This window comes from Erithacus rubecula (assembly GCF_903797595.1).
Source record: "Erithacus rubecula genome assembly, chromosome: 8".
NCBI classification, from domain to species: Eukaryota; Metazoa; Chordata; class Aves; order Passeriformes; family Muscicapidae; genus Erithacus; species Erithacus rubecula.
Window position 1 is genome coordinate 27,867,766 of NC_136659.1, and position 15,905 is coordinate 27,883,670.

The following is a 15,905-nucleotide window of genomic DNA, read 5'->3' on the forward strand; positions in this document are numbered from 1 at the left end:
GATTCCAAAGGCCAGTAGTGCCAGAGCCATGTTTTGCCACACTCATTTCAAGACTCAGCTAACAATGACAGCCCTTCTTGTTGTTCAGTGTAGGATGTCTAATCTCTGTTTCAGACCACTTTAAAGGGAATTCTGTTTCAGACCACTTTATAGGGAATGTGAAATGCTGATATCCTTTTATTTCACATAGGAAAACTGAGGCATGAAATGGTATTTTTTTTCCATAAAGTCACCCAGAAAGCAAGTGACAGAATGTGTAATGAAACCAGCATCTACTGGCTCCTGAAGCTGCACTGTAACTCCTGATTTCTCCATGAACTGAAGCAGGACTGTAATCTGAAATCTGCTATGTCCTGGTGGTTCTCACATCCATATTTACTGTCCTGCCTGCACTTTATGAATTGCTCTGTAGAAGTACTTAATTCTCCCTATTTACAAAACTCAAATTTCATGCATTTCTTTGCACTATCTGAATTTGATGCTGCAAAAGCCACACCAAATATTTAAAATATATTTTAAAACTGTACAAATCCATCTTCCTTTTGCCCTCCATCAGTTACTTCTATTAGATAATTGGTTTGCTATTCCTCCCTAAGAAAGGGGTAGCTAATACTTAAGCTTCATTGGATTAAAAAAAAAAATAAATCAACCATAGCACATCTTATTCCATGATAGTGATGTCCATAGGGATGGATTTTCTGCAGAGATTGCTTTACACCCTAAAGCATAATGTAGGACTGACTTGCATAAGTAATGAACAGATGCTCCTGACAGCTATTACATTATTCATCTCCCAGTGCATGTGTTGGGGGGAAGGAAACAGCACCTGTTACTATGGGAGAAATATTGTCACTGCTGTTCTGCATTACAGACCTCCAGGGCAATCTGGGCCAGGCTTATTTCACTGCTTTTGTGTTGACCCAAAATGAAGCCATGCCAGTTTACCTCCCCTCATTATTTGTCCTTTGTTTCTCTCAAATAGGTCCCTCAGTTCATAACCTAAGAAAATAAAATAGTTGCTGCAGGTGTGAGGGAGCACTGAAAGCAGTGAAAATTTTTGTTTTCTGTCTTTCAGCCCAAATATTTCTCAGAAAGGCTGGGTACAACTATTAGAAGATATTTCTCCTCTACAACAACAGTACTTTTTACAGACCATCTCAGGTTTCATATGAAAGTAACTCATACGCCTGGGGAATTTCTAAAGGAGTATTTAAGAGTAGACAGAAGCAATTTCCTTGTCATCCTGACATTAGACTGAGATGACTTCCCGTCCATCACTGGTGCTGGGCAGGGCAGCACACACAGCCCATGGTGCAGGCACACTGCTAATAGACTCAGCTTCAGATGCAGCCAGAAGGGGCCATAACATTTCCTTGGTCACTCCACTGCAGGTAATGATTGGAGCATTTGGAGTGTGCTGCCAGGAGATGTTTCCTTAAAGAACTTCTGTGACTCAGCCTTCCAGTAATGGGGGTTTATAGGAAAGAGGGAGGGTGCCTTTTTATAAAGGCAGATAGTGATAAGACAAGGGGCAATGGTTTTAAAGTAAAAAAGGGGAAATTTAAGTTAGGTGTGGGGAAGAAATTCTTTGCTGTGATGGTGGTGAGGCACTGCAACAGATTACCTGGAGACTTTGTGGCTGCCAAGTATTCAAGGCCAGGTTGGATGGGACTTTGAGCAGCCTGATCAAGTGTGAGGTGCCCCTCCCTATGGCAGCAGGGGTGGAATAAGATGACCTTTAAGTCCCTTCCAACCCAAACCATTCTATGACTCTATTCTTTGACTCAGGCACAGGTTGGAGCAGAGGCAGGGATGTTTTACTTGTCAGGGGATGTACTGATAATTCATGGACCACAGTCACACATAAATTCATCCTGTCCAATAATCTTCTAGTCCCAGACAAGCAGCTCCTTGCCCTTCACCTCGAGCAAGTGGGCTGTACAGATTTCCACCCCCCAGACAATCTCTGCAACACTTCTACATCCCAAAGGCTGAATTTCTATTTGAAGCTAAAGACTCAGTGCAGTTGGCAGCATAGTTCCTATTTGTTGCTGCTGACAGATGTTTTTCAGAGCTAGGGCTGGAGCTGAACTAGACTAGCCCAGCCTGTCTCCTCTCTTCTTTACAGGAGCTAATTGATATAGTGCAGTTATTAAGAATGCAGCTTTCAGGCTTATTTTGTGAAATATTTATTCCATGTATCATTCATCAGTGAGTATGCATGGATGTATGTGTTTTTAAAGAGGAACTTTATAGAGATAACCTTCACAACACTGCTGGAACTGTAGTTTGGGGATGGGCAGAGCCTGTCTCCTCCCACAATAATTACTCCAATTCTGTTTTAATTAGGGAAGGAGTTTTTTTAAGACCTGAAATTGCACCTTAATTATGATTTAAAGTTTGGCTGCAATTACAAGAGCTACAACCTTTCTTCCCAACCCTCCTCACAGTCTCAGACTCCATGTCCATGTGCTGGTTTAGCAAAGCCTCATTCCCTGGCAGGGTTATTGTGGTTCCTCTGCTGGCACACTTTCCATGTTTTTCCACCACTATGGCTCTCAGCTGATGGCTCTGATCAGCCCAGTTCCCCCCTTGCCTCCCCAAGCGTGCCAGGCCCTGTTGTCAGGCTCACACAGAATCACAGAATATGCTGAGCTGGAGGAGACCCAGAAGGCTCCTCAGGGTGGACACCTCTCCCAGGAGTCACAGGAATTTACAGGTGAAATGCTAGAGGTGAACATCTTAGGTTGTTTCCTAGTTCCTTAAATGAGGAGTGTTAAAGGTTTTCTTATTATGATTTTTAAAACCCACCAAGAGCTGGGATCTGTCAAACCAGGCACTGTGCTTGACCTGCTCCTGCCTCAGGTCCTGTACTGCAGGTCTGGGCAGATGCCAGATGAGCAGTGAAATGCCAGTGAAGACCTTCCCCCTTTCCTGTTTGTACAAAGCAGGCTGAGATCAGGTGGGGGCTGTTATGGTGGACATGCTAGAAAAGAGATTAGTTAGAAAAGAGATGCAGTTTAAAGTAGAAAGCAGAGAAGTAGGAAGCTGTCTTCTCGGAAGAGCCCTGCTGCAAGTTTCCTGAATCGCTCAGAGAACCTGAGTTGAGCTGCGGCCTGCAGAGCCATGGCAGGGACAACCACAGAAAGGAAGAGGTGCAGAAGGTGAGGGTGTCCCAGCTGGTTCCCAGCCCATCTTTTCCTTCTCTGGCTGCAGCTGTGGTTTCTGCTTCATGTGTGACATATTATCTCCCTGCTACAGGCACCAGAGCCCTGAGTGCACCCTCAAGACATTCCGTTGCAGCACTCTGATAGGCAAAGACCCAAGTCAAAGAAAGACACAACACACAGCAAATGGGAAACAGTTACAGTGCCCTTTGTTCTCACCTACTGAAAACACCTTGGTGCTTAAGGGCATTGGCAGGAAAGTTGGCATGCTTCAGGCATGTTACAAGGGTGTCAGTCCTTCCAGTGAGGCCATAGTCAAAGAGCAGTTCCTGCAGAGCAGTCAGAAGTGAAGCAGGAAGGTTTCATACTTGTCAGTGTGAAGGAAGGAGTCTCTCAAGATTTTCTGTCCCTCTCCTGGCACCAGGTACTGGGGTCTTTCTGCCAGGCTTCCTTCAGGCTCTGCATGATCCCACCCCACATTTACATGGAACCACTCAACCCAGGCCTGCCCCTGGACAACAGCACCCACAACGCAGGGTGGGTTTGTGAGCACTCTGCCATACCCTTCCTTCCTGTCCCCAAATGGCTTTTGGCTCCCTGGGAGTGGCCCTTACCCCAAAGCCATTCCCAAAAGCCTTAGTCCATCAGCAGTCTGTGGCACCAGTGGAGCTGTGCCCGCTCGGGCTGAAGCCCTGGCACACAGTGGCACAAAGAATGGCACATCTGCCTTGTGCTCTTCCCTCTCAATCTCTATGTCTACCTGGGAGAAATAGCTTGTTGGGTCTGTTCAACTTTTGATGCAAGAGTGCAAAACTATGATGCTGTTGCTCTGGAATCCTGCCCGACCTCTCCTACCAGCAGCCTCCAGCAAGGTTCGGGATGTTTTTGGCACCTCCAGTTTTCTGTGCTTCAGGTGGGAAATCCTAACACAACAGGCTGGCACCTTCCAAAGCAAGCCATGCCTCTGGATCTCGAGTGTCTGGGCGCGTGTGTCACAAGGATCGGCATTCCCTCTGCAGTGCTTCAGGCTGCAGGAAGCAGGCAGGACCCTTGGGATCACAGCCGGCTAGGCAGTATTTTCAGCCAGTTGTAAAGAGTTTTAGCTGTCAGATGCTTAAGTTAAGGAATGGCACTGGGGGCGGGGAGGGAAGTCAAGAACATTATGAAGTTTAAAAAAACCCCGCAGCAACACAAGTTTTGCCTTTTAAAGGCTTTGGTGGAATCCCCCATCCGCAACGTATCAGAGCATTAGCAAACTTCCTCCAAGGCAATTTCTCGCTCTCGATCTGGGATACCGCCTGCCCGGGCGCAGATACCGCAGCTCTGCATTTCTTGCCGCTGTAAACTCTTTTTGTTATATTTTTTTTCCCTTCCAAGCCGCGGCCGGGCCGGGCCGGGCGCTCCGCCCCGCCGCAGCGCCGCCCCCGAGGAGCGCGCCGGGCTGGGGGACAGCGCTGCCGGCTCTGCCGCGGCCGCAGCGGCTCTGCCGCGCTGCTCCCGCCTCCACCTACCTTTTTAAATTTCTGCTTTTTTAATTATTATCATCGTTGTTGTTGTTATTTGATTTGTTGTTCTTCGCAAGCGGGCCGGTGGCTCCTTGCCATGAGCAGCCCGACGGCAGCATGAAAGCGGGCAGGCGCGGCTATCCCTCCCGCTCCGGTGTAGGATGGCTCCTGGCGAAGTGCTGCTGCTGCTGCTCCTGCACAGGTCGGTGGGGCCCGCGCGTGGGGAGCCCGCCCGGGGGTGGATGGGGGTCGGGGGACAGCGGTGACACCGGCAGGACAGCGGGGGACAGCGGAACCCGCGACAGGACAGCGGGGGACAGCGGTGCCCCCGAGCCCAGGGACAGCGGGGGACAGCGGTGCCCTCGACCCGGGGACAGCGGGGGACAGCGGTGCCCTCGGCGACAGAGCCTTCAACGGCACCGAAAAGAGAGGGCAGGAATTGCTATAGTTTCACAATTATAGTTTTACATTTTGTCATTGCTGGTAGGAAACACCCTGGGACTGTAGGGTCAATAGGGCGGGGAGAAATATTTGCTTAAATGATTCCCCCCCCCCCCTTCCTTTCTAGTCTTTCTTGGGCTCGAGTACGAGCGAAATGCTTTGAGAACATCTGTTTCTCACAGTTCACAAATCTCTGAATGGTGATGGGGGAAGGTCTGGGGAAGCTGGCTGAGCTGAAATGCTCAGAGAGATGTGGGAAAGGCAGGGCAGCTGGAGTGCCTTGTAAAAATAAAATCAAAATCTGGCTTTTATGTGGAACTGCGCAGCTCAGACGCATTGACTGAAGGTTTCACAGCCTTTATGCTGCGATATGGCTCCTGGACTTGTTCTGGATAATGTGAGGTTTTTCTAAGATCTACTTGTGGTATTTCGATGTTTCCGGTTCTCTGAATGGCCAAGCAAAATGTCCTGAACAAAACTTGGCTTTTGTTTTGTGCCTCTTTTTATTTTTTATTTTTTATTTTCCCCAATAATTAAAGCTTTCACATGCAGTCACTTTGGTAGCTCTGGAACCCGAATAAAGAGCAGATGAAGATGACATTGAGGATGGGTGGACCTACTCTTTTCTTGAGGCACCCATTCACAGGGCAGGAGCCCTCTTTCCTCAATTACTGAATTAGTCACGCTCATGTGGTGACAGCAGCAAACTAGTTGGTGATGGAGTTTGCCACTACTTTGTAAGATGTGATCTTTTTTAGCCTGGGGAGAGCTCACGACTCACGACCTCATGCCAAGGAAGTGATTCTTGAGGTCAATGCACAGCAGCCGCTGTTTTGCAGCCTTTGAGAAGGAACATGTAATCTGGGTGTAGGGGTAGGGCTGCCTGTAGAAGGGTTGTGGTACTAAACCACTCTGAAAGCCACGTCTCTTGGACAGCCTGTGCTTTAATGTGTTGGCCCATGCAGCAGGCTGGAGCAGTATTCAAGCTCTCTGACAGAGCTCTGGTCTTGAAAATGTTGATTCTAAGGGATTAAAATCTCCCTGCTGCCTGTCCTGCCTACAGAGGTCTCTAGAAGGGGGAAAGGGAAACAGCTGGCTCTTCTCTCTGGACTGAAATGTTAACTGTGTTTACAGTTCTAGTTTACTGGGTTGGTAACAAAAGGTGTTTTGTGATACAAATTGATGTACTTGTTTCTTGTCCTTGGTTGTAAACTTTGGGGGCGAAAAGCTCTAAAAGGCTGTCTGTGGTGGTGTATTTGTTAAAGAAAACCTGAGATAGTGAAAGACTCCCTGAATTTAAGCAGGTACCAAACCTGACCTTTATTTGACAAGGGTTTCAGCTGCCCCAGATTACAGCGTCAGTGTGCCCTTGTTGGCAGCTTCTCCCGTTAAGATTGGAGATGTTTCAATGTGGCAACCAGAGCTTTGAAGCTCTAACTTCATGTATTCTGTGTTGTCAGCGATCACCTGGGGGGAACAGCGTTCATCCCAGGGCTTCTCACTGATCTCAGTCTCCCAGTGCAAGTAGGTGACTGTAGTTTGTATTTGAGATGGGTGTGAAGCATCTCAGAACTATTCTCAGTGCTGCCCCATAGGTAACCTTACATTTTCCTTTGGAAATGTGATTCTTCTTTTTCCTGGTGCCAGTGCCTGATGTGTCTTGATTTTTTGCAGCAACTCAGTAGGTTTTGTTGTGTGAATAAGAACTGTCCAGTGAGAGAAGCAGGGAAGATGAGCCTGCATTTTGTGTCAAACACAGGTTTTGTGCTCAGGTAGTTGGTATGAACTACCTCATTTCTTTCCATGGAGCTTGGAAGTGATGTGGATGCTTGATTTCCTAAATAGTAACAATAATGCAGAGCTGAAAAAACCCAAACCCGAGGTCCCCAGTGTATCATGAAATACGTAAGTTTTGTGTAACTGGGCATTTCTCTGAAGGATTTTGACAGATGACTCAAACTATTTTGCATTAGTATTCCACTGCCATTGCAGCAGTAGAGGTCTTGATGTTACTTTTTTGCTTGTTTCTCTTGGTGAGTTTCTGATCTTGTCAGCTTTGCCCATGTACAGAGCTGTTGGGATCCATCCAGAGAAAGCAAGTGACAGTACCATTTGCAATTTTGCTCTGAGCCCAATAGTGCCTGCAGGAACTAAATAAGGACTACTTCTCTGTTCTGCAGTATAGAGAGATATGAATCCTAATATAGGAGTGCCTCAGACAAGAGTCTGTCACTTGCTTTCACCCATAAAAAGAGGTAGTTAGGAGCAGCACACTTGCAGAGCCTTTAGGCCAGTGGACTTCCCAAGCCAAGAGTGTGCAAGCAAGGCTTTTTGCTGTATCTCCTAAATGCAGAAGTGTAAAGTGACCTAGTGTAACAGGATGCTTCTTAATGCTGTAAAACTGTCCCTGGTAAGAGGGTTCAAATTCTGATGTCTTCTCATAGCTAGAAAGTCATTGAACTGTCCTTAGAAACCAGCCTAGGATTTGCAATTGAATATACCTTTTTTTTTTTTTTTTTTTTTTTTAATCAGTGTGGTTCAGTTATCTGTGTGGTTCAGATAAGAGATTATTTTAAAAGAGAAAAGAGGGAAAATAAAGAGATGGGGGGGGGGGATTCCTGCTTTGTGGAATGTCTTTTCTAAAGTGAATGGTTAGCTGCATGCCTTGGATGTGACAAAGATCAAAACTGTGTTGCCTTGAAGCACAGAGGCAAGTGTGTGAGTGCCATTCCTCTGCACTACCTTCTGCACAGGGCTCTGAAGCTCATCAGTGAGTGGGAACATGGACATTGGGTGAGACTAAATCCCAGGCTCTGATGCACAGGAGCTCTAGACTGCCAATATCTCATATTTAACCTGGAAATTAAATTCTGTGTGCTGCCTTAAACCCAGCACCTTATTTAGAGGACTTTTTTTTTTTTTTTTTTTTTTTTTTTTTTTTTTTTTTTGCAGTAGTTCAACTCATTCAATTCTATCCCAAACTGGAGGATGCTGGGGTCTCACTGCCCTCAGGGACACCAGGAGGGTAGAAAGCACAAACAAGGCGTAGGAAATGCTTTTCTTTGAGCACAAGGAGACAGATGTTCCCATCTACTGGGCTTGAGCTGGCTGTGAGTGTACCAGGTACAGATGAAAAAAGGGTCTGTGGTTAAAAGTAATCAACTGTCAGACTTTAGAGTTCACATGAATAATATTATGTGGCTGCAGCGTGGCTCCAGGTGAAAATATAGTATGCTTTCTACTTGAGGGTAGCCAGAAACCAGGAGGTTGGATTTAAATGGATGTGCTGTATTGGCTTAAATAAAGAACATATCTTCTGCCTCCTCGAGCAGTTGCTCTTCTGAGTAGGCTGCTGGTTGTATGCAAACTTCTAATTTCAGACAAAAGAAACTTAATCTCAATGTCAGACCTTAAATCTCTGTCAAACTTAAATCTCAACGTGTTCAAGTTGAAAGCTTGAGTGGGTTTCTGTTTATGCTAAGCTCCTTGTAAAGCTTTTATTTTAAATTTTTTGTCCCTCCAGCTTATCCTATCTCCTACACTTTTGGTCTTCTTTCTGCAATTCCCTGTTTTATTGTCTTTTTCTTTCTTTCCTTCTTTCCTTTTCCTCTTTTTGCCCAAGTCTTGGTTTGTTAGTGGATCTTTGCTGTAAGATCAACAAAGAAAGCTTGTCTTGACCAAGTGATGGTCACTTCTGTGCAGTGAAGGGGCTCAGCCAGCCACCCTGTACATCTTTCCTAGCTGGACAGAAACAGAGCCTTAACTGGAAGTTAAGAAAACCAGCATCATCACAAGGGCTGTCAACAGCACATTAATAAAAGTTATTTCTTCATTAGGTAAAAAGTGAGATCTGATGGTGCTTTTTATAGAAGGTGCTGACACTGTTCAGGGAGCTGCAGAGCTTTGCTAAGGGAACTGGTACCTTTGTGCTGAGTGGTAGCAAGAGAGTGATCTGCAGTAATATATTCAAGCCCATAACATTTCCTAATTTGAACATATTTTATTTAGTGCTTCAGGCTGAGCCATGGTTGCACTGTGTAAAGCATAATGGAATGCATGGCCAGAGCAGCTCTGTCAAAATTGAGGCAGAGGAGAAAACAATAGTAAAATAAAGGGTGTCAACCAAAGCTTGCTTAGCTTCCTGGTCTTTCTTGAATGAGAAATATGAGGAAACTCTTAGGTTTCCCAAATAAACTCCTTGGGTGATGTCCATCTGTTGCTCATTAGCTGTATCTCAGCAAAGTCAAGAGGATCAAGTGTACTGGTGCTCTGTAGGCAGAGTCTCTCTCCTCTCATGCCAGGGTTGAGCTCTGCTCTTTGTCCTGGCAAATTCATGAGCAAATGGCTGTGGAGAGGTTTGCAAGAGTTGTTGTTATTTCCTTCCAGTTCTATTAAGAGAAAACTGGTTAGCCCATGACACAAACATCTCTTCCAAGCCCTGTGTTTTCCCACCTCTGCAGGCTGAGTCAGGAGTCAGAATAGGTCATAGCAGAGAGTTAGTGGAAGGGACAAAAAAGTTGATGAAAATGCTCAGTGGAGCAAGCAGGATTAACGTGACAAGGTGAATACTGTTTGAAAAAACAAAAAAACACTCTTTTTGTTGGTGTGAAACTGCTTTCTCACACCTGCTCTACACCCTCCTGACACATAGTCCTCAGTTAAGCATGTCCCAAAAGTGTGACTGACAGTCCCCATGCCAGTCTTTTGGGGTAAACAGACCCAGTGTTCTGAAGCCCTTAGGTGTGTGTGGCAGTGACACAGGAGGGGTCCTGGGGCTATGAGTAACCTCAGAGAGGGACAGTGGAAGGCAGCATGGGCACTGCTCTGCTGGCAGCCTGGGGGAACACCGAGCTCCTTGTAGGATTCCTTAGTGCTGTTAAATCTCACCTGTTTGCAGGAGGGCTTCTTGAGGCTACAGAGATACAGCAGGTTCTCTTTTCAGTGGGTCTGTCAAGTACAAAATGTCCAAGAGCACAGAAGGTTTGAGCTTTTCAGAAGTGCAACCAGCTCCACATGACTTTGTGCTCACCAGCCACTTTCTGTAAATCAAATGTTTATCATGTCAGTGCCAGCGCTGGGATGCTTTAGCAACTTTCTCTCTGTTTACAAGATCCAAGCAATAAGTGTTATTATTTTCTCTCTTGAAAGTTGGATGCAGTGCTAGACAGCTCTAACTCTGCTGATACAAGCTAGCTCCTCAACCTCTGGCTTCATGTCTCCCTGTTGTGATTAATCTTGCAGTCTTTTGACTTGGTTATATACAAGATGCGACAAAAGTGGTACAGAAAATAAACTTTTAGATATTAATTCATATGGGAAAAAGAGGTAGCAAGAGCTTCCATAAACATCAGCTTTCAGTTACTGGTCTGGGTATGAATATGTGGTGGGGATCCTTATTTTTCAGATTGCTATGTTGTTTTCAACTTTTATAAATTTATCCAGCTTTAAAGAAATAGAGAATTTGCTTTCATGCAGGCAAAGCTCCAAAACTTCCCATTCACTCCCAGGAGCATATAAGAACCCACAAGGCTTTATTCATCTTGTCAAAAACCTGAGGAAAGTAGACTCTATTCTTAGGAAAAGAGAACAGATAATTGTGAAAAATATAGCTTGGGTAACTCCCTGCTCAGTGTGAAGACGTGGGGTAATTAAATAGGCTGTTTTCCTATAAAGTAAGTGCCAAATAGATGTATTGTTTAGGAATTCAATGCACGGATGCTGAAATAAAATCTATCCATTTTGAAGTGAAACAAAAAGGGCAGTCACTTCACATGACCCCAGAAGGATTTTGTTTGGGTTTATTCCCAAACTGTTATGTGTCAGCACACACCTTGTTAAAACTTGTGTGTGTATTAGGGAAACTAATCTATCATTTCAAACTTAAAACCCCCAAAACTTCCAAAGTTTTCAGTCTAAAAATAGCATCAAGATACTTCTCAAGCACACCAGAACACTATTGCATTTCAGTCTAATTCCTGTCTGTTAACAGGCTTTATGAAAGCATTTTCATATTTGGCAAAAGTTGCAATTTCTTTTCAAAAGAGAGGAATTGCTTGGGCAGTTAGTGATTACAGCAGGGATCTACAGATCCTGTGGTTTTCAGTTCAGTAAGGAAATCCAATTTTCTGCCAGTTTAGCCACTGCATCAGTTGCTATTGCAGAAGAGTTTAATTGCTGATATTGCATCACACAATTCTGTGTCATATGAAGTTACTTTTCAGTATAACTATAGAAGCACATCTGGATGTTTTCTCAAGAAAGATGCATAGATCACACCTAGGACTTCAGGACATGTAAAGAATTATTAGAAAATAATGAGATTATCTCTAATGAAATAAGCTTGAAATCATCTCCCTTGACCGTTATTTGCCATTGGAAAGCCACAAAACAAAAATTAATATGTTTGCTCTTAGCTCCTGTTGTTTGATGTGGCTGTTTATGCTGAAACACAAACCAGTCCTTGAATTAAAGGTAGTCAGTGCATTGGGTCTTCTGTTGAGTTTGACCTGCCCCTCATTCCTTCAGCCCCTGTCCTGGACCAGCCCCACAATTCCCCCCAGCAGGCTGAGAACTTGGGAATCACACACATCACCTGGGCTCCGTTCATATAATTAGGACAAAATATGAAAATGTCTCCAGTGAAGTTCTAATGAGATGAAAAACAGACCCTGCAAGCTGAATTACAGTTAATAATAGAACAGCCATAGGGTTTCTTCTCTTTAGGGGGAGAAACCCATTATATACAGTTCAATTTATGTATTTGTCATTTATTTTTTGATAATGTAGCACACACAAGATCATATTGCAGAAAGTCCTGACTGGATTTTACTCCCTGACCTCCCAGTGCTTCCCAATGGTTGTGGGTGCTCCTTTGCTATACAGGAACTGTGGCTACTTTTGGAAAATGGAAAAAGTGTGTCTCCTGTTTTGTGTGTTGCCACATGATGGGTTAGTAATTGCTATTCAGTTGTCCTTATTGCACCCCAGTGCACTTGGTTGTCCCATATGGTACAGCCATTGCTAGTCCTGGGACAGCTCAACAGCTTTGAAATCTTGGATCCCCTGCAAAATGCCATTCCAGGCTGTGAAGTTCCATAAGGGGATGAAGCCTGGGAGCCAGACCTGCTGGGAACCCGTTAGCAAACATCATCCTGAGGAACCAGTAGGTGGTTTCTGATGGAGTTTATTATATTTTGTATTGGAAGGTTGTAAGTTGAACATGGAAATATAAAGTTACTATGTACAGAAAAGTACAAGTACAATCTTTGTGTGAGTTTTGAGCAAAGATGTCTTGTTCACGTGCAGAAGAAAACATTGAGCTAAACATTTAGGAAAGTGATGGGACTGTGGCCCATGATGATAATAGACTGGATTTAGTGACCATGTCTCCACTGTTTCTGAGAATTTTTCCATGTTCATTTTTCACATGGAGCAAGCTCAGAGCACAAAAGAAAGCTGGGTGAGGCACATCCCCAGCTACAGCTAAATCTTCTGAGAACACTTTTTCATGCAGTTGAGGCTTGCTGACCATCACAATTACAGACTGTAGCAGCCAAGGACATTTTAGGCTCTATTGGGTTTTTTTCTCATCCCTTCATAAGGCACCTGCAGCTTTGTGAGCAGAGTTTTCTCACATCCTCAAGACACGTGGTACAGCCATAACCTCTCTGAAAACACATTACAGCTCAGTCAGCACTTAGAACCTTCCTTGAGGTCATGTAGGAAACCAGTGACCAACTGAGCATCACATCATCAGCAGCTTCCAGATTTATAACTGACTGATTTCAGCCTTTTTGTAGTCCTGCATGTCCTGGGCAGCACATCATGCACACACCCAAGATCACCTTGTTCCAGGGCGCTGGGTGGTTGTGGCCAGAGCAGCAGTTCCCACTCCCATGTGTGTCCCTGCTCATCAGCTGCAGTCCTGAATCCAATCTGTCCATGCTGAGCACCCCTGATAACAAGGCTCCAGCAAGGCTCCAGCTCTCTGCTGCCTCAGGAGCTGAGCCAAGGCATGGGAAGTGTTGCACAACCAGTGTCATTTCACCGCATGCTGAATAAATACACTTTTGAGAACTCTTTTGAAGAGATGTTGCCTAATTAATCCTGCAGGGGGTATAATATGTATATTTTTGAAACCCAGTTTTAGCATCATGCAATTAGCTTTTATGCCTAGGGATTCTGATTTAAGACATTCTTTAGTTACTAATGGTAATCTGTTTTAATTAGAAATGCAAATGTATTTTAGATCCAAATGTGTCTGAGAGGTACAATGTAAAATGATGATTCACAGTGAATACAACTGAAGTGCCTCAAGTCTGGTATTCTTTGTACCTTCTGCAGTTTGAACTCTGAGGATCAACACAATGTTCAAACATCACTCTCAGCTGAAGCATGTGGAGGCTGAATAGATTTCTTTAGGAAATGGAATAAATATTAATCAACAGGGATTCTTTCTAGGATGGCAGGAGGAAAATCATAGCTTTAGGCAAGAAGGAGGCAAATGCTTTGAATGTTAGTGGTACCTTCAGTGCCACAGTAGCAGAGCACAGCTCCTGCCAGATGCAGGTACCGAGCAAAGAGCAGCATCTTAGCTGACTTTGTCTTAGTATCAGAGAGATTTGCCAGGCTTGAGCATTCCAGGTTGCTCATAGCAGGCAGGAGCTCAGAGCTGTGTTGCTGTAAAATTTGATCTGGCAATGCATCTAAAGACAAGCCTACAGCAAGGCATGCTCTAGAAAAACATTGAAAGGCTGATGCTTGCTGAATATTCACTGCAGTCACTTGTCCTGGAGATACTAAACTATCAGGCAGGTGATGTCTGTGATCAGATGTCTTAAAATGCAGTAACAGGTCACCTGTATTCGACAAAGCCTTTGTAGAATCAAAGAACCTCTGCTACTAATCCTTGCTCTTGTGTTCATGTGTTTCTTTTTCCTGATTCTTCGGAAAGATGGAGCCAAAAGGAAGTAACCACTCAGCAGTAGAGAATATGGCTTTTGTAATGGAAGCCTGTTAGACATGTTGCTTGGTAGAACGTTTTTACAGCTGTTTGCAGTGAGACATGGTGATGCAGAAGGGAATGAAGCAGTTTATGCAGGGCATCTCTCCACATCTCTGCAAAGCTGGATGTAGTATTTTTTTTCCCATAAAGATGCTGCTGATAAGGAGCAATGATGTAGACACCATAAAAGCTATGGATGGCTCTGTGTGGCACTTCAGAAGGCACAATCAATCGGTTTCTTAGGACTAGCCTCTCTGAGAAGGCTGGCTCTGGGTGAAGGCACTGGCACAGCCTCAGAGGGCTGAGACCTCGGCAGGGAGCTGCAGAGAGCGAGCTCTCCTGTTCCCATGTAGCAGATGCTCTCTGAAACTTCAAGTTCCTATCCACCTTCCTTGCTGACGCAGATAGAGTGTAGTAGTGACTTTGTCACCTGAAATTTGATAAAGTTGTTGACTGGCATCACGGGGAAGCTTCCTCACAGAGCTGCTCCCTGCCGAGCTGTCAAACGAAAAGCCAAGACACAGATCGCGTGAGCCTGCTATATGGGACAGCAAGTGATGCTCTGGTTTTGTTACTTAAGCTGAATGAATTAAAGCTTCCCACAAGTCTGACTGATAGTCTTGAGTGTGCAGTTAAAAGTCTCCGAGCTGCTTAGCCATTTCCCTGTGCTGTGTTCCAAGAGCAAAGTGTCACCAGCAGCAGCAGTTCTTATCTGTGTGTTTTATTTCCAAGCCGCTGTTTGCATTGACTTCATTCATTACTTCTTTTAATTCATCTCAATCAGTACCTTTGCTGTGAGCTTGTATTTTCTGCTGGCATTTCTGGAGGACAAGGGCGTGGAGGAAGCTGCTTTGGGCACCATCCCTGGAAGCTGCAGCTGCAGTGTGTCTGTGTCAAGCACCCCAACCTCGTTGTTCTTGGTGGTTACGTGGTGTCCGCTCCTGCCCTGCGCCACTTGCAACTTATCCTTATTCCGTTCTTTTCTTTTCAGGGGCTGTCAGAGCCTGAATAATTTAACAGTGAACAAATGAGAGACGTTCATGGAGGACTCTGTTCTTACCTAGGCACAAATTGACAAGCATGTAGATTGCCTTGGGTTTCCACTGCACCTACCACAACTTTACTAAGAGAAAAGTCCCCTTTCCTAGACATCTGTGTCACTCTTGCTTAGTAAAGTTATTCAAGATCAGCGCCTTTGGAATTGGTTGGTAAATGGACAAAGACTTTCTCTTTGCCCGGAGCTCCTCACAGCCTCCAAGTACCAAAGAGAACTCCACAGCACTAGAAAGCAAGAGGCAGCTGCTGAATGTTGGAAGCTACTGCATTTGGCAAAAGAAGCTGATGCTAAGATGCACACAGTTGTGTTTGTTTGTTCTGCTTGTTTTCTGTGCTTTCCGAGCCCTCTGTGTGCCTGGAAAGTTTAATGACCGATCCCTTCTTTCTCAACATGCAGTTTTTCTTCCTATCCCAAAAAGCTTTGGGTTCTGTTCTTGCTTTTTTTTTATTTTTTCCAATTCCAAGTTTGTCGCTGATACTCTTCTGTTGTTCCCGTGGAGAATTGTTTGGGTACATAGCTGCAGCTTCCTTTGAGATAGAGAGACCTAAATATGATACTCAAATACTATTGTCTTCCCTCCTCTCCCCCATTTAGCAAAGTGGTCCACCTTGTCACAGAGGTTGCTGACTTCAAGTGTAAGGCAGAGTTGACCTTAGCAATGATGTCATTTAACTGAGAAATTACTTCAAAATTCTTACAGTAGCTCAATTTGGGAGCTGCTGAATGAAGCT

The 15,905-nt window shown here is 44.7% G+C and overlaps 1 protein-coding gene across 13 annotated transcripts in view; it reads left to right on the forward strand.

Annotated features, from left to right (window-relative positions):
- KALRN (kalirin RhoGEF kinase) overlaps positions 1–15,905 on the forward strand; it is a 457,536-nt gene that overhangs the window by 378,327 nt on the left and 63,304 nt on the right. Inside the window, exon 1 of one of the 13 annotated variants that reach the window (XM_079310808.1) lies at positions 4,616–4,874. The exons of 11 other annotated variants lie outside the window; for them this stretch is intronic. In XM_079310808.1, the coding sequence (XP_079166934.1) occupies positions 4,790–4,874 (85 nt within the window). In that variant the 5' untranslated portion in view covers positions 4,616–4,789. Of the gene's footprint in view, positions 1–4,615; positions 4,875–15,905 lie in introns of those variants that run through there. One more of the 13 variants, XM_079310807.1, reaches the window with a different exon arrangement.